The following is a 24264-nucleotide window of genomic DNA, read 5'->3' as shown; positions in this document are numbered from 1 at the left end:
GTGCTGCGATGACAGATGATGTGTCTGATATCAGTAAGAAATGTGTCACAAACTCCCGACTAAGCTCCACGCGCCCCTTCAGGTGCAGAAAGTTTTCTAAAGTGTCAGAAAAATGCATCCGCGACACAAACTGGTGCAAACACTTCATAACTACATGTGCAAGGTCCAAAGACACCATTTCTGGGGCAAACTAATAACGGGCGCAGGCACAATGATATATCTGGGCCACAGAGTACAAAACGTAGCGATGTAGGAGCAATGACTGAGTCACATGTCACCAGTTCTAGGGCGCAGCAGTCTGCCCCCCGGTGCTGGCAGGGTGGGCATCACTGACGATGGACGCCAGGAGGGGCTGCAGCAGATGGACGGAGCAGCAGCATATGGTGCAGACTCCATCACAGCATCTCTGAAGGTGAAAGACAAAGTAATATGTGGCCCGGAGCGAGCAAAGTGCAGGAGTCTGGACATGGGGCGGATGATGGGAGTGATAGCATGAGGGCATCCAGTGAGACACCAAACATAGGAGCCGTAGTGATATGAACCTTCCTGCTGATGGTGGCCTGTGTCACCTGCACATGGTACTAAAGGTGAGCCATGGAAGTGACATCATCAGGTACAGCTGTGACATCATCAGGTACAGCTGTGACATAGCCATGTGCACTGGGGAAGTATTCAGGAATGGGATGTCATTATGGGAGAAGGAATCCCCATAATGGCAATGGCGTCTATGGCAATGTGTGACATTATTGATAGTAATTAATAGACCCAGGTATGGATTTTGGCAGCCACAGGAATCATTAAGAGACTTCTGTCTATTGTCCTGATAAACAGAGCGTCTTGTCTCATTGCCGCTGCGCTGTCGACCTCCTCTAGTCACTGCCAGATTCTGCTGCGGTAAAGTAGCCTACGGGGTTAACAGAGAACCACAGATGGGTCCACTTACAGCCAGTCATCCGAACGTATATAATAGGCCCATGACCTGGAAAGCCTGCCTCAGGGGGGCGCTGACGCAGCATCCCATCATCCACACATCTCAGACTCCCCACACCGCAGCCCAGACACCCCAACACTCTGTGCAGAGCAGCAATCACATCACCTCTAGAATACACAACCTGATTGAACACCCTGAACAATAACAACACTTGTACTACAGAGCTGCACTCACTATTCTGCTGCTGGTGCAGTCACTGTGCACATACATGACATTACTTATCCTGTACTGATCCTGAGTTACATCCTGTATTATACCCCAGAGCTGCACTCACTATTCTGCTGCTGGTGCAGTCACTGTGTACATACATGACATTACTTATCCTGAGTTACATCCTGTATTATACCCCAGAGCTGCACTCACTATTCTGCTGCTGGTGCAGACACTGTGTACATACATGACATTACTTATCCTGTACTGATCCTGAGTTACATCCTGTATTATACCCCAGAGCTGCACTCACTATTCTGCTGCTGGTGCAGTCACTGTTTACATACATGACATTACTTATCCTGTACTGATCCTGAGTTACATCATGTATTATACCCCAGAGCTGCACTCACTATTCTGCTGCTGGTGCAGTCACTGTGTACATACATGACATTACTTATCCTGTACTGATCCTGAGTTACACCCTGTATTATACTCCGGAGCTGCACTCACTATTCTGCTGCTGGTGCAGTCACTGTGTACATACATGACATTACTTATCCTGTACTGATCCTGAGTTACATCCTGTATTATACTCCGGAGCTGCACTCACTATTCTGCTGCTGTGTGCAGTCACTGTGTACATACATGACATTACTTATCCTGTACTGATCCTGAGTTACATCCTGTATTATACCCCAGAGCTGCACTCACTATTCTGCTGCTGGTGCAGACACTGTGTACATACATGACATTACTTATCATGTACTGATCCTGAGTTACATCCTGTATTAAACCCCAGAGCTGCACTCACTATTCTGCTGCTGGTGCAGTCACTGTACATACATGACATTACTTATCCTGTACTGATCCTGAGTTACACCCTGTATTATACTCCGGAGCTGCACTCACTATTCTGCTGCTGTGTGCAGTCACTGTGTACATACATGACATTACTTATCCTGTACTGATCCTGAGTTACATCCTGTATTATACTCCAGAGCTGCACTCACTATTCTGCTGCTGGTGCAGTCACTGTGTACATACATGACATTACTTATCCTGTACTGATCCTGAGTTACATCCTGTATTATACTCCAGAGCTGCACTCACTATTCTGTTATAAAGCCTTTACATGCCCCATGGTTTACTACACTCTTATTTGACCCTGTTTGATGGAGAGGAACATGTGGAGTGGGGTCCAGACCTCCTCGCCCACCTCTATGTGGTTGCCGACTCTCAGGAACACATATGGTCTCCTCGCTGATGACTCGCTTGGTGGACGGCTTGTTTGCGCTTCACTTGGCTTTGGGACGTGTTCTCCCGAGAGGGCACTTTGTAGCTACGCACGTGGTAACAGCTGGCTCCCTCCAAGCCAAATTGTCCAAATGTGTTGAGAAATGGAACTGGAAAAAACGATAGATATGGACGTCCAGATCTAACAAACGCCGGGCGGGGGCCTGGTGGAGGATCTGTGCATGGGGCCGTCATGACTCATCCTCTACGTTTTGTTTTCGGTGGGGGCATCGACCTTCTGCAACATGGACGATACTGCGAATGGTGCGTTCTGCCTGAGACAGGGATGCGTTTATCGGCAGTGACAGCGGGGAGCGGGGCCATGTGCTCGGACGTCTGTTCCTTCCCTATGTTTCCTATTTATCCTGGACCTCGCCTGATCCCTGGCATTTTATCTCACAAGTTACTGGAGACGTTCAGTTATTAACTCTGCGCAGCTAAAGCCTCATCACAAAGTGGCGACTTGGGTGAGTTGCCACTCATATTCAATCGAGCTATTAGCTGCCCCTCCATCCAATCCTCAATGCCAGTAGGAGGCCACGAGGCTCAGTGCAATCTCGGTTGTTGGTCTCCACCATCTTAAATGATGACACTGTAGTCAATGGGACATTGGTTATGACAGAACGCATAGGAGTAAAGGTGCCGTGACTCACATCAGGGTTGGCTGAGGGTTCCCATGGATCCCACCTTCCATAAACCCCTAGAAAATAGACACTTGCAACCTCCAAATTGTGTTCTCCTCTGCTGGTCCTCTGGGGTCCAATATTGGTCTAGATCCTAGACCCCAAGAGGATCCTCTGTCATGAAAGGAGGCAAGAGCAGCCTTCGCCATATTGTAGCTTTGCATAAAGTACCCAGAAGAAGGTGAAGTCTTTGCCCGCATGCTAGTGCCGGCAGATCCCATGGCGGGGGGGCAGCGGTGTAATCGGGTGTGTAAGATACAAGGGGAGGGGGAAAGCGAGAAGCAGCTGGATTCCCTCTAATGAGACTTAATTAAGGGACATACAGCTGAATTCGTGCCCTCCACAACTGTAGCTTAACCCATTGCTGGCCGGAGGAGGCTCATACTAACTGAGGTGAAGCGCCACTTATGGCTGTCCGGTCCTACCGGAGCTCAAGAGGGAAGTTGTCATCCAGGTTGTGATTTTACATCACACTCCTCATTATTTGTGACATGATGTCACCTGTGACTGCGATAGATATCATGGTCTATCATGCCCAGCCTAATGGCAAGGTGGGTCACCTCTGTACTCCTCCAGAACCCTCTCAATTCAAGTCAATTCTCTGGACTCTTCTGTCCCCTCACCCACCCCGCAGGCCCTCCACTTGGCACAATGCTTGCTGAAGCATCTAAAACAAGATATGTTAATTGTGGCAGCATAACTAACCTTTACATCATGGATCCTGCGTGTGTATGTGAGCACTACATGCACCCATTACTGTTTTAGCAGTTTTCCACTTTGCTGGCTCCATCTCTAAATATTAGAGCTGGAAGAAAGTGGAAGAGCAATATTCCCCATAACATTCTTACTCAGAAGCATCAGCAAGATCATACAGGACATTATAGAGAAGCTCTAACCTGTATTGACGGGACTAAAGCACTTGGGGTGAGATAGAAGCTTCCTCTTTTCTCCAGCAGCTGCTGTCTGTACCTGTGTATCTCCTCTCACTCAGAAGCAGTGGCAGGATCATGTAAGACATAATAGAAATGAAGTAAATTGTACTGATGTGAATAAATCACATGGGGCAAGATAGAAACTATCAGCTTTAATTTGTTGTGGAAGACCAGATCAGAGATTTAATTTAGTAAGAAGGAGGGGAGTCTGAATAGGGAAGCGGCCATTTTCCCTGATCATATATACATTATAAAATGTGACAAAGATTTTTTACTCTATCCAATAATACTAAAATTGATCCTGTATTGTTATGTAGAAACTACCGTACATTAAGCATAACCGAGGAACAACAATGTGGACGTAATAGCTTTCTTTTCTCTTCGAGGGGCTGGTGTAATGTGAGTCCCCTCCTCCTCACACATTGGGGGCTGGTGTAATGCGAGTCCATGACCTCTCACGCATCGGGGGCTGGTGTAATGCGAGTCCCCTCCTCCTCACACATCGGGGGCTGGTGTAATGTGAGTAAATGACCTCTCACACATCGGGGGCTGGTGTAATGTGAGTCCCCTCCTCCTCACGCATCGGGGGCTGGTGTAATGTGAGTCCCCTCCTCCTCACACATCGGGGGCTGGTGTAATGTGAGTAAATGACCTCTCACACATCGGGGGCTGGTGTAATGTGAGTCCCCTCCTCCTCACACATCGGGGGCTGGTGTAATGCGAGTCCCCGCCTCTCACACATCGGGGGCTGGTGTAATGTGAGTCCCCGCCTCTTACACATCGGGGGCTGGTGTAATGTGAGTCCCCGCCTTTCACACATCGGGGGCTGGTGTAATGTGAGTCCCCTCCTCTCACACATCGGGGGCTGGTGTATTGTGAGTCCACTCCTCCTCACACATCGGGGGCTGGTGTAATGTGAGTCCCCGCCTCTCACACATCGGGGGCTGGTGTAATGCGAGTCCCCGCCTCTCACACATCAGGGGATGGTGTAATGCGAGTCCCCGCCTCTCACACATCAGGGGATGGTGTAATGCGAGTCCCCGCCTCTCACACATCGGGGGCTGGTGTAATGCGAGTCCCCGCCTCTCACACATCGGGGGCTGGTGTAATGCGAGTCCCCGCCTCTCACACATCGGGGGCTGGTGTAATGCGAGTCCCCGCCTCTCACACATCGGGGGCTGGTGTAATGCGAGTCCCCGCCTCTCACACATCGGGGGCTGGTGTAATGCGAGTCCCCGCCTCTCACACATCGGGGGCTGGTGTAATGCGAGTCCCCGCCTCTCACACATCGGGGGCTGGTGTATTGTGAGTCCACTCCTCCTCACACATCGGGGGCTGGTGTAATGTGAGTCCCTGCCTCTCACACATCGGGGGCTGGTGTAATGTGAGTCCCCGCCTCTCACACATCGGGGGCTGGTGTATTGTGAGTCCACTCCTCCTCACACATCGGGGGATGGTGTAATGTGAGTCCCCTCCTCTCACACATCGGGGGCTGGTGTAATGTGAGTCCCCTCCTCTCACACATCGGGGGCTGGTGTATTGTGAGTCCCCTCCTCTCACACATCGGGGGCTGGTGTAATGTGATTCCTCGCCTCTCACACATCGGGGGCTGGTGTAATGTGAGTCCCCTCCTCTCACACATCGGGGGCTGGTGTAATGTGATTCCTCGCCTCTCACACATCGGGGGCTGGTGTATTGTGAGTCCCCTCCTCTCACACATCGGGGGCTGGTGTAATGTGATTCCTCGCCTCTCACACATCGGGGGCTGGTGTAATGTGAGTCCCCGCCTCTCACACATCGGGGGCTGGTGTAATGTGAGTCCCCGCCTCTCACACATCGGGGGCTGGTGTAATGTGAGTCCCCGCCTCTCACACATCGGGGGCTGGTGTAATGTGAGTCCCCGCCTCTCACACATCGGGGGCTGGTGTAATGTGAGTCCCCGCCTCTCACACATCGGGGGCTGGTGTAATGTGAGTCCCCTCCTCTCACACATCGGGGGCTGGTGTAATGTGAGTCCCCGGCCTCTCACACATCAGGTGCTGGTGTAATGTGAGTCCCCGCCTCTCACACATCGGGGGCTGGTGTAATGTGAGTCCCCGGCCTCTCACACATCAGGTGCTGGTGTAATGTGAGTCCCGGCCTCTCACATCGGGGGCTGGTGTAATGTGAGTCAGGGGCTGGTGGATTTTTCGAGTTTTCAAATATAGAGTGCTGGAATTTGTTACATTGGAAGATTTTTGAAAAATATTTCAAATGTTTGTTTTCAGATTATGGACTTGTGTATTGTGGATGTGTATTTATAGAAATCTCGCCTCTTTCATCTTTCTTGTGGACATTTGGGTATTACAGCGCCATCTGTCACCAAAATTGAAAAAGACAGAGGTCAAATTAATGTAAATTTTTTTGGCAAATCCGAATCTGCAATAAAACATGGGGTTTCACAATTAAGATGTGGGTGTAGGGGGCCAAATTTGGTTTTAATGGATAGATTTTTAATAAATATTTGACACATATATTTGTATTTTTCGATCCGATGCGTATTTCGTTGGACATTTCACTGTCCTAATCCTTTTGTTACACCCTGTATGTATATAATTATATATTGCAGAGCTTCCTTGTGCTCTTGGCTTGTGTGGCTTTTGTATACCATCTGACCTGACTGCCGCCCATACGGATCCCATATCTTATAGCTTCACTATGTTGGGTTACTGACCAATACTCCATTCACAGCCAAAGCTGCCGTGCATTACATCAGACCCAGGAGGTGGCAGCAGTGAGCTGGAGAGCCTGTCCCCCTAAAGAACTATGTGGTTTTCCTGTTGCAAGGTGAAAGGGCAGCAATAACAGGGAGCCCCTAGTGGTCCGATGTGGTGCTGCACTTCCCCTATAAAGTCATCACACTTATGTGATCTCTACAAGGACACATAGAGCGTTTTGCTTTTGTGTCAATGCCTCATTGTCGCGGCTCCCGGGGCGACTGTGGAGCTGCACTCTGGAATTATGTCCTCCCCCCTCCTCTGACTTATTATACCTTATCCTATGGTGGGGGGGTCTTCTTGTTTCCTCCCCCCTCGACATGTAAATGGTGGGACGGGGTAGATAGCAAGATACGGGTGGCGGGACAGATAAAGAGTGAAGGCCAAGGGGGCGTCCAGAAGACAAGGGGGGATTCTCCGCTTCCTTCGCTGCCCCCTTCTCCTGGCTTTAAATGTTTTGTCGTCTTCCAAGTTGGTTGAGACACCAAAAAGGAAAAGGTCATAAGTTCCCCTCCTTTGTGCGGCGGGAAAGTGGGGGGCTCGGGGCTTCTGTGCCTTTCACCGCAACAAGGGCTGAATAAAAAGTAGAGTAGAGAAAGTGTCTGCGGAGCGAGGGGACGGGGGGCCGCGCCTGTGAATGGCCTCCTCTGCATATCTGCTGGGGGGGCCAGAGACTTAGGACTTGCTTGTTTCAGCCCCTGTGAAAGCTTGTCAGGCTGGCAGATAAACGATGTGTCGCCCTTTCAAGTAACGTACACTTCCGCAGGGCGCTATTGTCCCGGGCGGATTTATATCAGGAACCAGTAACCCTCTCCCTCTTTTCCCCCCTCTCTCGTCTGCCCCTGAAATGCTGCCCGTCCTGCGATCCACTCCCAGGGGTCAGAACGCCAGCGAGAGCCACACCGAGCGCACCTGAGGGATTAGGCCGACCCGTGTTCATAGGAAGAACTGATGGGGCTGTGTGTGGTAGGTCACTGCATTGTCGTCTCGCAATCTAGTGCTCTAGGGTGCTACATGCCATGTCTATAGGTGGTACATGCCATGTCTATAGGTGGTACATGCCATGTCTACAGGGGGCTGCATGCCATGGCTACAGGGGGCTGCATGCCATGGCTACAGGGGGCTGCATGCCATGGCTACAGGGGGGTACATGCCATGGCTACAGGGTGGTACATGCCATGGCTATAGGGTGGTAAATGCCATGATGAATATATATCCTTTTTTAACTTTTTTTATGCTACTTTGGCGTTTTTGCGAATTTTGCTGTTTTTCAAGTAAACCTTTGTCGGCACCTTGTGCCTTCTATATCATTATTCTTCAGACTTATGTATCACTTTTTTGCTTACTTTTGCGTGATTTTAGGCGCAAATCTTCACCTGATCAAGGGCAGGTGCAGAGGAGGGGTTTTTTTCTTGGTCCCTGTTTTAGGATCTAAATTGGAATAAGTTGATGCTTTAAGGAGATATTCCTGCGGAGGCAAGATTCCTAAATGTACTCAGGATAACAAAAACAAAACATTCTCCAAATCACTGTTATTAGGAAAAATACAGCATTTCACAGATATAATTCCAACCTGTCTTTATCAGTCCTGGTGTACACAATTTTGGTTGTCCCTGGACACGGACGTAAATCTTCTGACTATGGTCAGATACTATTCATGAACAGCTTCTTATATCTGCACACTGCAGTGCTCTCTGCCTCCTGCCCCTCCCACTGCATTACAAGACCAGCTCAGACACAGGCACTTCCTGCCAGCAAGCAGCGTGCAGAGACTTATTCTACTAGCTACAGACAGATAAGGGCTTTATAGCACGAGAAGGAGGTATAGCAGAGCTGACTGTGTGTGTTATATCCATCTCATGGATCTCATTATCTCATCTCTCGTTTTCTATGTGTCAGATACTAGTGAATGTTTAGAAGTTAATTGAAAGTGTAGATAAACCCTGTACACTGATATTCTAAGCACATTGTCAACACACAGCATCTCACAGCACAGAGGGATCATGAAGTGTCTGCTCAGAGAGTCCCCGCTCACACTCTGGAATTTTACACTGACCATCACCGAGTGATAGGAGCTAAAACAGCAATAGAACTAATTAAAATTGTAAAATAATGGGTTAAGATGATTCTGTAAAACATCACTAGGGGAAAAAAAAGTGAGAACTTTTTTTCATGAGCAAACCCCTTTAAAGGACATCTGCCATCAGATAACCTGATGGTAGATTACTATTACATACCTCCCCTTCCCCTCCAGTGTGTCCCAAGCTTCATTTCTTATATCTTTGCATGGATGCATTTCTGTAAAAATTAAGTTGATAAGATATGCAAATGAGCCTGTGGTGCTCCGCAGAGCACCTTCATGCTCCACTGTAATATAGTTTATCCTCGCCCCTGGGCCGTGCCAGCCACATTCTGGGAGACGGTGAGATTTGAAAAGAGCTGATGAAATCACCGGCTTCCAGAACGAGGCTGGCATTATATTATTACAGTGGAGCCTGATGGTGCTCTGCAGAGCACCACACGCTAATTTGCATATCTGATAATACTTTTTTTTACAGGAATGCGGCTATGCAAAGATGTAATAAATGAAACTTGGGACAGGTCGGCAAGGTTTGTAATAGTCATCTACCGTCAGATGGTCCTTTAAGGCAGTGCTCAACATGGTGTTTACATCACATTTTACATGTTCCCATGCGTTTGGCTGGTTAGAAAGAGTTTTTTCTTCATTGCTGCAAGTGTAAGCAGCTGTGAAAATGATAATACATGTTCTTACACTTCCAGCAATGAAGAGAAAACGCTTTCTAATCAACCAAACGCATGGGAACATGTAAGACGCATCCACAGTGCCACATGTGACCTCACCCTCATATGTCGTCATCTCTCTGGGGTGTGACTAGAGTCCTCAAAAATGTGACTAGAGTCCTCAAATCCAAAATTTATAGTAGTGTCCTCTCCTGTATATAACCCCCTCACGTGGCTTGTATCCTCTCCTGTATATAACCCCTCACATGGCTTGTATCCTCTCCAGTATATAAGCCCCTCACATGGCTTCTATCCTCTCCTGTATATAAGCCCCTCACATGGCTTGTATCCTCTCCAGTATATAACCCCTCACATGGCTTGTATCCTCTCCAGTATATAAGCCCCTCACATGGCTTGTATCCTCTCCAGTATATAATCTCTCACATGGCTTGTATCCTCTCCAGTATATAATCTCTCACATGACTTGTATCCTCTCCAGTATATAATCTCTCACATGGCTTGTATCCTCTCCTGTATATAACCCCTCACATGGCTTGTGTCCTCTCATGTATATAACCCCCTCACATGGCTTGTGTCGTCTCCTGTATATAACCCCCTCACATGGCTTGTATCCTCTCCTGTATATACCCCCTCACATGGCTTGTATCCTCTCCTGTATATAACCCCCTCACATGGCTTGTATCCTCTCCTGTATATAACCCCCTCACATGGCTTGTATCCTCTCCTGTATATAACCCCCTCACATGGCTTGTATCCTCTCCTGTATATAACCCCCTCACATGGCTTGTATCCTCTCCTGTATATAACCCCCTCACATGGCTTGTATCCTCTCCTGTATATAACCCCCTCACATGGCTTGTATCCTCTCCTGTATATAACCCCCTCACATGGCTTGTATCCTCTCCTGTATATAACCCCTCACATGGCTTGTATCCTCTCCTGTATATAACCCTCTCACATGGCTTGTATCCTCTCCTGTATAAAGACCCTCACATGGCTTGTATCCACTCCTGTATATAACCCCCTCACATGGCTTGTATCTTCTCCTGTATATAACCCCCTCACATGGCTTGTATCCTCTCCTGTATATAACCCCTCACATGGCTTGTGTCCTCTCCTGTATATAACCCCTCACATGGCTTGTATCCTCTCCTGTATATAACCCCCTCACATGGCTTGTATCCTCTCCTGTATATAACCCCCTCACATGTGTGTTTATGATATTTGCAACAAAAAGTCATAAAGATTTACAGAAACACTAAACATGTATCACAAGAAAAGAAACATGATCATACATAAGGCGCAAAATAGACCTGACAAAAGTTTCAACTATACACCAATGAAAAAAACAAATAAGCTTCATGTCCCCCAATGTCTGTAGGGTGGCACATGCCATGGCCCACATTTACTATGGCGGAGAAACCATATAAACTTCCCTCTCCCAGCCACTTTTTGTTACAGTATAGTCTACAGGTCGGAAGTGGTGGAGCTTGGGCCCATATTCACTAAGAGGCTGGAGCGCTGGCAGGGGCAATTTTAAGATTGGGGTTCTTAATTCCAGTCTTAAAAGATACCCCCCCCCCATGTGTCTGGTTGGTACATGCCATGTCTTCAGGGTGTACATAACATGTCTGTCTTGGGGGTACACGTCCCATCTCTAGGGGCTTCTAGTGAGTAGGGGGTGTACTGGGGAGCACTGGTTATAGATAAAGGGCCACATTTATTAAAGTGTCTGCGCCAGTTTTGTCTCACTTTGCATTGAAAAGACCATGGAAACTGCTTGTACATGTAATTATAAAGTGTCTGCGCCAGTTTTGTGTCTGCCGCTTTACAAAATCCCGCACATTAAGGGCCGTCCGCTGCAGAGCCGGACCGTGCGCCACATTTATTACAGCGACTTGGCATAATTGTGTGGCACGCTGTGATGGGGAGCTGCTGGCATCTTTCACACGAACATATGAAAACAGCCGCCTGTACCGTATCGTTTTCATAGAGGTAGCATATGGCCACATGCATTTACATAGCCGTATTATCCCCTGTACTGTGAGCGAGACGTAAAATAGTGTAGAGCGCGTCCTATATTCTACATATTTTCATTATGTACGCACTGTAGAAGTCTATGAGAAGGTATAAAGTACGGGTTGGGTACGTGCTGCATATGTTTGTGCACCATTATATTCTTAATAGGGAGCTGTTCCGGAGCCAGAAGAGCCGGCTCTTTTTAGTGAGCTGAGCCCAACGAGCCAGCTCACTAAGAAGAGGATCGGAATTTCCATCCCATTGAAAACACACAGAGCTCCAGATCCTGGCTCCACTTTCTAAGTGTTACAATGTATCAGACCACGGGGGTGTGGTCTAGAATGGATACAAATGTAATAACCCCTCAGCTATGTGACCAGGCATGTGTGCGCATATGTTGATGAAGTGGAGATGTAAACGGCCGGAGGGATACACCACTCGCTAGGTTTATATGCATTTAGCTGATAATAGATTGTATCCTCCCCTGTACCGTCTCCTCTCCCAGGGATGAAATGGCTGATAACAGAGAGTAATAAATTGTAGGGGAGGGGGATACAATCTATTACTCTCTGTTATCATCCATTTCATCCCGGGGAGAGGAGATTGTATGGCTGAGACCAGGGAGTGATAGATTTTTAATTATCTTTAGTAAATATTGAGTAAGTTTATGTATTTTGGAGAAGTGAATGAGAGTTGGGGGGGGGGGGGTTAATCAGAATCCTGGATCTAGCTTCAGTCTCTGATAATCCATTGCCTGCAGCAGGGGAGCTGTGTACAATGCTCGGCAGGTAATGTGGCCTAAAAGTGACTGCACCATCCGCAGAATAGTGAATGCAGCTCTGGAGTATAATACAGGATGTAACTCAGGATCAGTACAGGATAAGTAATGTCATGTATGTACACAGTGACTGCACCAGCAGCAGAATAGTGAGTGCAGCTCTGGGGTATAATATAGGATGTAACTCAGGATCAGTACAGGATAAGTAATGTCATGTATGTACACAGTGACTGCACCAGCAGCAGAATAGTGAGTGCAGCTCTGGAGTATAATACAGGATGTAACTCAGGATCAGTACAGGATAAGTAATGTCATGTATGTACACAGTGACTGCACCAGCAGCAGAATAGTGAGTGCAGCTCTGGAGTATAATACAGGATGTAACTCAGGATCAGTACAGGATAAGTAATGTCATGTATGTACACAGTGACTGCACCAGCAGAATAGTGAGTGCAGCTCTTTAGAGAGATGTACGCAGGGGTTCTGGGATGTAGCAGTGAGATGGGGACATTTTGGGTGGGGGCTGTGCTCCTGGCTGTCTGGATGGTGATGGAAGCTTGTAATGTGGTTACTTCAGGCTGAGCGCTTGTGAATGAGGAGAGACCTGAGTGCAGTTCCTGCATCTGACATGCGTCCGGTCCCATAGTCCGCAGGAGCTGTGGGGTCTGTGCAGATATGGGGGTAGGGGGCATGACTTGTAGCGTCTCTCTGGTTCCAGGTACTTGTACTGTATCATCGTTTGCTCTTCTGTTATCATTTTCCTCCTTCTTGTTCTTAGTCTTCAGTGTAGTCTCACTTTCTAATCATGCACTGGAGAGCTCAGGATGAACACAGCTTTAGCTTCTTTCCATATAGAGGGGGCTTCAGAGCAGGGAGTAAGGGGCTTACATGCCCAGGATCTTTGGGAGTTGAGAGAATAATGTTGAGGTTATGAGGGTCATCTATGTGGTAGTGTGGTCTCCTGCTGCACCTAGCTTTCCTGAGTCCTGAATGGCAGAGCCCTGTCCCAGTGACCTCCAGGTGCACAGGGCGTCCGCCATGTCTTCCTTTATCCATCTTTTCCCAAATTGACAAAAAGTTACGTTAGTTATGTTTTTCATTCCCCCTGCTTCCTGTCGGTGACTGGGGTGATTTTTCTCTCTATCCTGAGGGTCCGCAGACCCCCTCCCCACTATTGTGCCCTGTGCCCATAACTCTTGTCTTTGTGCGGGGGCAGTTCAGGTTAGTACAGAGCTGTGGCTTTGTTACATTGTCATGTGTGCAGCTGACAGACGCCCTCCCCGGATGACAGGTTGAAGATGCGCTTCCCAAAACGTAAATCAGCCACAGCAGGACAATCGGATGCAAGGAGTCGCTGCTCACGTCGGCCATGGCAGCTATTCACAGCAGGGGGGCAGAATGCGGGCATTGTAGGCAGAGACCTCACATTAGCATCTGAAAACCAACTGAGCCTCTGGGAGGGCGTGAGAGCGTCAGCAAGTGACCAGATAGGGTCCCCCAGTGAGGGCATGAGGGGTCACCTCCTGCTAGGTGTCCGCACCCATGGGAGCCGTGCCCACCCATCTTATACACAGGAGGAGAGGACATGTAACAGTGATATTACACAGGAGGAAAGGACAGGTAGCAGTGAAATTACACAGGAGGAAAGGACATGTAGCAATGATATTACACAGGAGGAGAGGACATGTAGCAATGATATTACACAGGAGGAGAGGACATGTAGCAGTGATATTACACAGGAGGAAAGGACAGGTAGCAGTGAAATTACACAGGAGGAAAGGACAGGTAGCAGTGAAATTACACAGGAGGAAAGGACAGGTAGCAGTGAAATTACACAGGAGGAAAGGACATGTAACAGTGATATTACACAGGAGGAGAGGACATGTAGCAGTGATATTACACAGGAGGAGAGGACAGGTAGCAGTGATATTACACAGGGGGAGACGACAGGTAGCTGTGATATTACACAGGGGGAGACGACAGGTAGCTGTGATATTACACAGGGGGAGACGACAGGTAGCTGTGATATTACACAGGGGGAGACGACAGGTAGCTGTGATATTACACAGGGGGAGACGACAGGTAGCTGTGATATTACACAGGAGAAGAGGACAGGAAGCAGTGATATTACACAGGGGGAGAGGACAGGTAGCAGTGATATTACACAGGGGGAGAGGACAGGTAGCAGTGATATTACACAGGGGGAGAGGACAGGTAGCAGTGATATTACACAGGGGGAGAGGACAGGTAGCAGTGATATTACACAGGGGGAGAGGACAGGTAGCCATGACTAAGGACAGGGCAACTGTCCGAAACGCGTAGGCAATTTTATCTATCTGAGTGGATTACGAATGGAAAAGGCAGGCAGCACTCCAAGGTTCAAATCAAACGTGAGTGATTTTTATTGAAACGGGTAGCAACGTTTCGGTGTTGGACACCTTTTTCAAGCCTGAGGGGGGGGGGTGGGCTGGCAATTTTCCCTGTTTACCGGGAGAGGACAGGTAGCAGTGATAATACACAGGGGGAGAGGACAGGTAGCAGTGATATTACACAGGGGGAGAGGACAGGTAGCAGTGATATTACACAGGGGGAGAGGACAGGTAGCAGTGATATTACACAGGGGGAGAGGACAGGTAGCAGTGATATTACACAGGGGGAGAGGACAGGTAGCAGTGATAATACACAGGGGGAGAGGACAGGTAGCAGTGATAATACACAGGGGGAGAGGACAGGTAGCAGTGATAATACACAGGGGGAGAGGACAGGTAGCAGTGATAATACACAGGGGGAGAGGACAGGTAGCAGTGATATTACACAGGGGGAGAGGACAGGTAGCAGTGATATTACACAGGGGGAGAGGACAGGTAGCAGTGATATTACACAGGGGGAGAGGACAGGTAGCAGTGATATTACACAGGGGGAGAGGACAGGTAGCCATGACTAAGGACAGGGCAACTGTCCGAAACGCGTAGGCAATTTTATCTATCTGAGTGGATTACGAATGGAAAAGGCAGGCAGCACTCCAAGGTTCAAATCAAACGTGAGTGATTTTTATTGAAACGGGTAGCAACGTTTCGGTGTTGGACACCTTTTTCAAGCCTGAGGGGGGGGGGGTGGGCTGGCAATTTTCCCTGTTTACCGGGAGAGGACAGGTAGCAGTGATAATACACAGGGGGAGAGGACAGGTAGCAGTGATATTACACAGGGGGAGAGGACAGGTAGCAGTGATATTACACAGGGGGAGAGGACAGGTAGCAGTGATATTACACAGGGGGAGAGGACAGGTAGCAGTGATAATACACAGGGGGAGAGGACAGGTAGCAGTGATAATACACAGGGGGAGAGGACAGGTAGCAGTGATAATACACAGGGGAAGAGGACAGGTAGCAGTGATAATACACAGGGGGAGAGGACAGGTAGCAGTGATATTACACAGGGGGAGAGGACAGGTAGCAGTGATATTACACAGGGGGAGAGGACAGGTAGCAGTGATATTACACAGGGGGAGAGGACAGGTAGCAGTGATATTACACAGGGGGAGAGGACAGGTAGCAGTGATAATACACAGGGGGAGAGGACAGGTAGCAGTGATAATACACAGGGGGAGAGGACAGGTAGCAGTGATATTACACAGGGGGAGAGGACAGGTAGCAGTGATAATACACAGGGGGAGAGGACAGGTAGCAGTGATAATACACAGGGGAAGAGGACAGGTAGCAGTGATAATACACAGGGGGAGAGGACAGGTAGCAGTGATAATACACAGGGGGAGAGGACAGGTAGCAGTGATATTGCACAGGAGGTGTTGATGCTTTCCATGTGTAGTGTATGTGATGTCAGTGATGATATAATACATTTAGCACCGTGTATCCAGTCTGCTCTCCAGGATACTTCTGGGTGCGGTGCCCCATGTTCCTGGCAGTGTCAGTGTGCAGATGGCATTGCGAGCACTGAGGGGCTATTGTGTGCTGGTGGCTTCTGATCTCCTGAGGGATATTGTGTTTGTCTTTTAGACAAAAGACATCTATAGAGAAGGAGAAGCCACCAGTGACCTCCTCATCTAATGCTTCGTTATGACGAGTATCCTTCCCTATTCACACTGTAAGGGATTAGGTCCGGCATAGTCTCCTGGGGTAGATGGGCACAAGTCACCAGCACACAGGCAATTCACAGTCCACATTGCACGGTTTGGGTACAGCTGACCTCAGCCCGTTTTATTCGGCAATTGTACAAAACTAAACGAAATAGCAAAAATAAAGTGCAAGCCTCTCTGGCACTAACTAAACATAGAGATACCTACCTCACCAGGTGCTCGCCTGCTAACAGGCACCTAAAAAACTCAGGGTACATCAGTTCTACCTGGCAGCGATCCACAGGCCTATGGCATGGCCGGTCACTTCCCCAGGGTGGGAGTCTGCACCCGGTACTTATGCAGGACGTCCAGCTGCATGCTAATTACTCCTCAGTAGTAGCAGAACACCCAGCTTTCCCACATCCAACCAGCTTTCCATTAGGCAACATAGTCATGCTACACACAAACCTACCCTGCAGAATAACGTTACATCCACAAGACATAAATAATAACATCTCCTACCCCCCCCCCCACCTGCCAGTGATCACAGCATAAACCCCACACCCTCTAATAACCTCCACAAATAACATACACACCCATAAATGTACTCAGCTACACCCCACTCGCTTATATTTTAAGAAATATACAATGTACACAAAATACAATAGGGCACATTTACTTACCCGTCCCGTTGACGCCGCCGATCCGAAATGTCCTACAAGGATTCGGGGCTGCCGCGATTCACTAAGATCGTGCGTCCAATTTTCTGCATCTGTTGCTTCCGCTCTGAGGTCCGCCGAAGGTCACCTTCTTCCCGGTGCATGTAAGGGTGAAGACACATGTGGCGTTTTTGGGCCGTTTTTAGTAGAGCGTTTTCAGATCGGAAGAAAACGCATGCGTTTTTGACCAGTTTGAATTAAGATAATTGGTCAAACCTGTCAAAAACGCCACGTGTTTCTTCACCCTCAGTGCTGATCTTGCAACACAATTTCATTTTTTAATTCCGCGGTTTGTCTGAATCAGTCAGGTTGTGCGACGTCCATGTCCCCGTATTCTTGTTGCATGCAAGCCGGCGCCGATGCGCCTCAATCCGATCGCATGTGCCAAAAACAAAAACGGGCAAAACGAAAAAATTCAGGAAACCTGACGGAAATGCGTCCGACGCACCCTTAGTAAATGTGCCCCATTGTGTACAAGCTTGATGTGCGTCAATTGCAGGCAGCTGTGTCTCTTTGAATTTGTAAAAACGCAGTCATCTTCTTCTCCCTGCTGTTTGTGTGTGCAATCACTTTTGCTTCAAAAAGAAGACCACAAACGCAACCGCTTTGAAAAATGCAAGGGAGAAAACGCAAAGTTAAGACAATTAATCCAAAAACCCATTTTAAAAGCCAATATGCAAATTAACGCCACATGTTCGCCGACTGCAGGCCCTACATCTCTAAATACTGACAAAATAAAACAAAAACCTACAGCCCATCAGCAGGAGGGGAGACGACAGACTAAGGGACACGAAAGGAGAACCCCCTCCAAAGGAGAGAGGACCTCCCCGTGCCCAGCCTATGGTTTTTATACGATAATTCTGCCCAGGGAAGAAGTTGCACCGAGTCAGAGACAAAGGGGCAGATTTACTTACCCGGCCCATTCGCGATCCAGCGGCGCGTTCTCTGCTCTGGATTCGGGTACGGCCGGGATTTATGAAGGTAGTTCCTCCGCCGTCCACCAGGTGGCGCTGCTGCGCTGAAAATCATCTCAACGCGCCGGAATGCACCACCTCGGACCAGGTGAAGGTAAGCGCTCCCCAAGCGACACTTTTTCGGTTTTTAAATGCGGCGGTTTTTCCGAATACGTTGGGTTTTCGTTCGGCCACGCCCCCCAATTTCCGTCGTGCGCATGCCGGCGCCGATGCGCCACAATCCGATCGCGTGCGCCACAATCCCGGGGCAATTCAGGTACAATGGGCGCAAATCGGAAATATTCGGGTAACACGTCGGGAAAACGCGAATCGGGCCCTTAGTAAATGACCCCCAAAGTGTCGGAGATATCCCTCAAGAATCTGATTGACACATTAAACGTGACCGTTGGATTGTAGAGGAGAAATCTAATGTTACATCCAGAAGTTAACACAGAACTCTCCACCATGGACACCATGGTCAAAGGAAACATGAAAAAGGAAGTCCGTGCAGGCAAAATATGTACTGAATGAACAGAATTTCAAATCGAGAAGTGGATGGAAGACCCGATAGAGAGATAGGATCTTCTCTCTGTCAGCAGGCTGAACATAAGTCTTTCCAGGTGGGATGTGCAAGTTCCCCCACCAGGTCCTGGCCTTTCTTCTGTGGTTGTAGACAGCTGGGGCCCAGGATACCAGAGTGGCTTATGCGGGCTTAGGCACGCTATGGTCATTGGGACCGGAGGACGGGCCTACAGCCTGGCAGGTATCCAGCAGGTGGTGTGTGCAAGAAAAGTGGAGGGAGAGGCTGATGTAATGTTTTTCTCTCTGAGGCAACCCCGGAGTTGTATATAGAGATTGCTGGGTGATGAAGGATGGGGAGCACGTGGTGCTTAAAGGGGTTATCCGGGTTTAAAAAATTTCTTATGGCCGGGCTGGGGAGGGCTATTTAAACACAATAAACATGTACTTACCTCCTCCGGTGCTGCCGATGTCCCGCGCCACGGCCGGTCTCCTCTGTGTGCCGGTTTGTATACAGGGGCGCACAGGGAGCTTCTGGCCGGCCGGTTGCTCCCATCTGACACCATCTCCCAGCGCTTACAACGCTGAGAGATAGGGACGGATGGGAGGAGCCGGGCACATCGCGGACCGGAAGCTCCCTGTGCGCGGCTTCCGTGCCCCTGTAAACAAACAGGGGCACGGATCGAAGGGACCGCGGCGCGGGACATCAGCAGCGCCAGACGAGGTAAGTACATGTTTATTATTTTTAACTAGCCCTCCCCAGCCCGGCCCTAGGTAATTTTTAAAACCCGGATAACCCCTTTAAGCAGACTAAGCCAGGGAACACATGGAGGCACATTGTGCAAATCAACTCACGGTTCTTTATTGGAGCTTGAACAGCAGGCAACAGCCTAACATCAGCATCAGCAGGTTCAGGTAAGCTGGTAGGAGATAGCTGGTCCACAGGAAGGTTGCTCACAGCCTGGTAGTGACTTCAGGCTGGGCTGGGTAAGATGGAGCTTAGTTTCCTTAGTTGCCCAAGGTGTCAGGCAGCAGTCTGAGATACCTCTGCTTCCTTGTAGTATGACACATGCTTGTGCAGCACAGACAGATGCTACACTCTCCTCTGCTTACATTGCATTGCATTACATTACATTGACTAAACTGCAGGACTGACCTGACTGACCTGACTGACCATGTGCTCCTGCCCACAAGGGGTTTTTATACTCCCCAGTGAGGTGGCAGCTTTCTCGAATCAACTTCCTGCTTGCTTTACAATAATAACACAGCGTATCATTGGTTACAGACAATTGATATGTTAACTGTTTCCCTCCCAGACAGTAGCTCCAGCTGCAGAGAGGTGATCAGTCTCCCTAAAAGCCCCTACCAACATCTACCTTCCCTGTGCATTGGTGGGGTTGTTGCAGATGTCTTTAAAGGAAATCTACCATTTGCTTTTGTGCATTATGAACCAAACATACCTTGAGAATGCTGTAGCTACACTGATGCAGAAACATGGTTTTGCTGATTAATCAATTATAAAATTATGATAGTGAGGCTTCCGGAACTTCTCCTCTTACCTTAATTATGCACTGCTCCAGAAAATTATATCATCACTGAGGCAAATTTACTGGTCCTGTCGCAATCCACGATTCGGACGGTCCGACGAAGATGAGGTCCAGCGCGATTCACATAGCTCGTGCTGCCGAGTTCCTGCATCCGTCGCTTCCCTGCATCCGTCACCGGTGTCCGCCGGAGTTCACCTTCTTCCCGGTGCTTGTAAGCACCGAAATGTTAAATCCTCCACGTAGTCGGAATCCGTCGGCCCGCCCCCACTTGTGTCGCGTGCAAGCCGATGCTCCGCGGACCCTTAGTAAATGAGCCCCAACGTGTTGTCCCTTACAGGCAGAAGTAATCAATCGCTGCACCATCCTTCAGCTGCTGTGTATGAGTCATTCAGCTCAGGTTGATCAGTCCTGTCTGGACAGTTCAGGAAGCTCTGTGTAATGTGTTTATCTACAGCAGGCAGGACACCCAGCTTTCCCAAGGTCCTGAATAGTTTTTTAAGCAAAACCACTTGGATCAGGGAATAAACAATACATGTTTCTGCATCAGTGTCGCTACAGCATTCTCAGGGTATGTTTGGTTAACAAAGCAGGTAGATTTCCTTTAACCTAATGAGGAGCTACTGAGACAATTCTAGAAGGATCGGTGACATTCCGATGATCCTCTTCCTTGTCAGAAGTCTCAAAAGATCTGGAAAGGGTTTTTTATCAGTGGGACGAAAATGGAGGTCAAAATCAAACCTGGCAAAGAACAGCGTCCATCTAGCTTGACGAGGGTTCAAACATTGTGCAGACTGTGAGTAGGTGAGATTCCTGTGGTCAGTATAAATAATTACTGGTTACACAGATCCTTCCTCCACTCTTCCAGGGCCAAAAGCTCACAATCTGTGATAGAATAGTTCCTTTCAGCGGAGGAGAAGAAGCCACAGGTCAGAGATTTACCCTTAGCTTTCTTTTGGAACAGAAGAGCTCCGGCACCGATGGACGAGGCGTCAACCTCCAATAAGAATTGTCGTGTGACGTCAGGAAGAACAGAAGCAGAAGTAAAAGACCTTTTTAGCTCCGAGAATGCTGACTCAGCCTCGGGAACCCAATTGTTTTCATTCACCTTCTACAGAAATGGGGGCAGTAAGAGAGGAGGAATTGAGAATAAATTGTCTGTAGAAGTTCGTAAATCCCCAAAAACATTGAATAGCAAGGCCAATCCACTATGGCTTTTACGTTTTCTGGGTCCATTTGAAGAACCTTGTCTGACACAATGGGGGTTTTTTATCATTGGTTTTCCTGGGCTTTTAGGTGTAAAAAAAAAAAAAAAGTCTCAAAAAAGTCACATTGAGGTTTTATGGGACTTTTCTTTGCTAAAAAGTCACTCATGATTGTTTCAACCCCTGGGGACCAGGCACAGAACCTGTCACCAATGTTACAGAACCTTAACTGACTTGGTGGGAGTGCTGCCAGTTACCCAGTTGCCGCTGACTGGTAACTGGCTACCCTTGCCCCCCCGCCAGCCTAGTCCGAGAGCCTGGGAGAGGAGAGAGCAGGACCAAGGTGGAGATGGATCGTACAGGAGCAGCACAAAAACACAGCCGATCATCACAAGCAAAAGAGCTGCGGAGCTGCACTCCCTATTCTACTGCTGGTGCAGTGACTGGGGCACATGTATTATAGTTTTTCGGCTGCCCCTTTTTCAAGTTTCCTCTAGTTAACTACTTAATCATTGCAATGTATCTTAAGTTTTTTCCCTTTGTGATACATGTGATGAGTTGCCTGTTTAGTCTCACTTTTGCGACTTTTTGTGGTGTGTGCGACTTTTTAGTCCCAAATAGTAGTTTACCACAAGTAAGTCTGGGTGTACCGTGCCCTGTTTTGCGACTTATTAGGCACAAGAATGGGACAATTCCAAGCCCAAAAGTCTCACAATTTGAACAAACATCTGGGCTACAAAGATAAATACAGCAACAGCATTTAATCGTTGCGGCATCTGACTTTGGTACGGTGCTTGATTCTGCTCCTAAAAAGTCTCAAACTGCAAAAAGTCACACAAAAAATTGAACAAAATAAAGAGAAAGGAAACAATAGGAGTCATACATGTGCAGTCACTGTGTACATACATGACATTACTTATCCTGTACTGATCCTGAGTTACATCCTGTATTATACCGCAGAGCTGCACTCACTATTCTGCTGCTGGTGCAGTCACTGTGTACATACATGACATTACTTATCCTGTACTGATCCTGAGTTACATCCTGTATTATACTCCAGAGCTGCACTCCCTATTCTGCTGCTGGTGCAGTCACTGTGTACATACATGACATTACTTATCCTGTACTGATCCTGAGTTACATCCTGTATTATACCCCAGAGCTGCACTCACTACTCTGCTGCTGGTGCAGTCACTGTGTACATACATGACATTACTTATCCTGTACTGATCCTGAGTTACAACCTGTATTATACTCCAGAGCTGCACTCACTATTCTGCTGCTGGTGTAGTCACTGTGTACATACATGACATTACTTATCCTGTACTGATCCTGAGTTACATCCTGTATTATACCCCAGAGCTGCACTCACTATTCTGCTGCTGGTGCAGTCACTGTGTACATACATGACATTACTTATCCTGTACTGATCCTGAGTTACATCCTGTATTATACTCCAGAGCTGCACTCACTATTCTGCTGCTGGTGCAGTCACTGTGTACATACATGACATTACTTATCCTGTACTGATCCTGAGTTACATCCAGTATTATACTCCAGAGCTGCACTCACTATTCTGCTGCTGGTGCAGTCACAGTGTACATACATGACATTACTTATCCTGTACTGATCCTGAGTTACATCCAGTATTATACTCCAGAGCTGCACTCACTATTCTGCTGCTGGTGTAGTCACTGTGTACATACATGACATTACTTATCCTGTACTGATCCTGAGTTACATCCTGTATTATACCCCAGAGCTGCACTCACTATTCTGCTGCTGGTGCAGTCACTGTGTACATACATGACATTACTTATCCTGTACTGATCCTGAGTTACATCCTGTATTATACTCCAGAGCTGCACTCACTATTCTGCTGCTGGTGCAGTCACTGTGTACATACATGACATTACTTATCCTGTACTGATCCTGAGTTACATCCAGTATTATACTCCAGAGCTGCACTCACTACTCTGCTGCTGGTGCAGTCACTGTGTACATACATGACATTACTTATCCTGTACTGATCCTGAGTTACAACCTGTATTATACTCCAGAGCTGCACTCACTATTCTGCTGCTGGTGTAGTCACTGTGTACATACATGACATTACTTATCCTGTACTGATCCTGAGTTACATCCTGTATTATACCCCAGAGCTGCACTCACTATTCTGCTGCTGGTGCAGTCACTGTGTACATACATGACATTACTTATCCTGTACTGATCCTGAGTTACATCCTGTATTATACTCCAGAGCTGCACTCACTATTCTGCTGCTGGTGCAGTCACTGTGTACATACATGACATTACTTATCCTGTACTGATCCTGAGTTACATCCAGTATTATACTCCAGAGCTGCACTCACTATTCTGCTGCTGGTGCAGTCACAGTGTACATACATGACATTACTTATCCTGTACTGATCCTGAGTTACATCCAGTATTATACTCCAGAGCTGCACTCACTATTCTGCTGCTGGTGCAGTCACTGTGTACATACATGACATTACTTATCATGTACTGATCCTGAGTTACATCCTGTATTATACTCCAGAGCTGCACTCACTATTCTGCTGCTGGTGCAGTCACTGTACATACATGACATTACTTATCCTGTACTGATCCTGAGTTACATCCTGTATTATACTCCAGAGCTGCACTCACTATTCTGCTGCTGGTGCAGTCACTGTGTACATACATGACATTACTTATCCTGTACTGATCCTGAGTTACATCCTGTATTATACTCCAGAGCTGCACTCACTATTCTGCTGCTGGTGCAGTCACTGTGTACATTGTAAGAAAGTGAGAGGTGTCATTTGGGAAAACCGCTATCTGTCCTACAGGCAGATGAAGGGTGTGTGGTAAAAGCCCTGGG

At 48.0% G+C, this 24264-nt stretch overlaps 1 protein-coding gene across 5 annotated transcripts in view; it reads left to right on the top strand.

Annotated features, from left to right (window-relative positions):
- SLC6A9 (solute carrier family 6 member 9) overlaps positions 1 to 24264 on the top strand; it is a 133152-nt gene that overhangs the window by 81222 nt on the left and 27666 nt on the right. The window contains exon 1 of one of the 5 annotated variants that reach the window (XM_072128605.1): positions 7526 to 7774. The exons of the other annotated variants lie outside the window; for them this stretch is intronic. Coding sequence (XP_071984706.1) covers positions 7760 to 7774 — 15 coding nt within the window. The 5' untranslated portion in view covers positions 7526 to 7759. Of the gene's footprint in view, positions 1 to 7525; positions 7775 to 24264 lie in introns of those variants that run through there. 5 annotated transcript variants of the gene reach the window in all.

The sequence above is a fragment of the Engystomops pustulosus genome, chromosome 10 (assembly GCF_040894005.1).
Source record: "Engystomops pustulosus chromosome 10, aEngPut4.maternal, whole genome shotgun sequence".
Taxonomy (NCBI): Eukaryota; Metazoa; Chordata; class Amphibia; order Anura; family Leptodactylidae; genus Engystomops; species Engystomops pustulosus.
The sequence above is the reverse complement of the archived record's forward strand: the minus strand, read 5'-3'. Positions and strand labels throughout refer to the sequence as shown.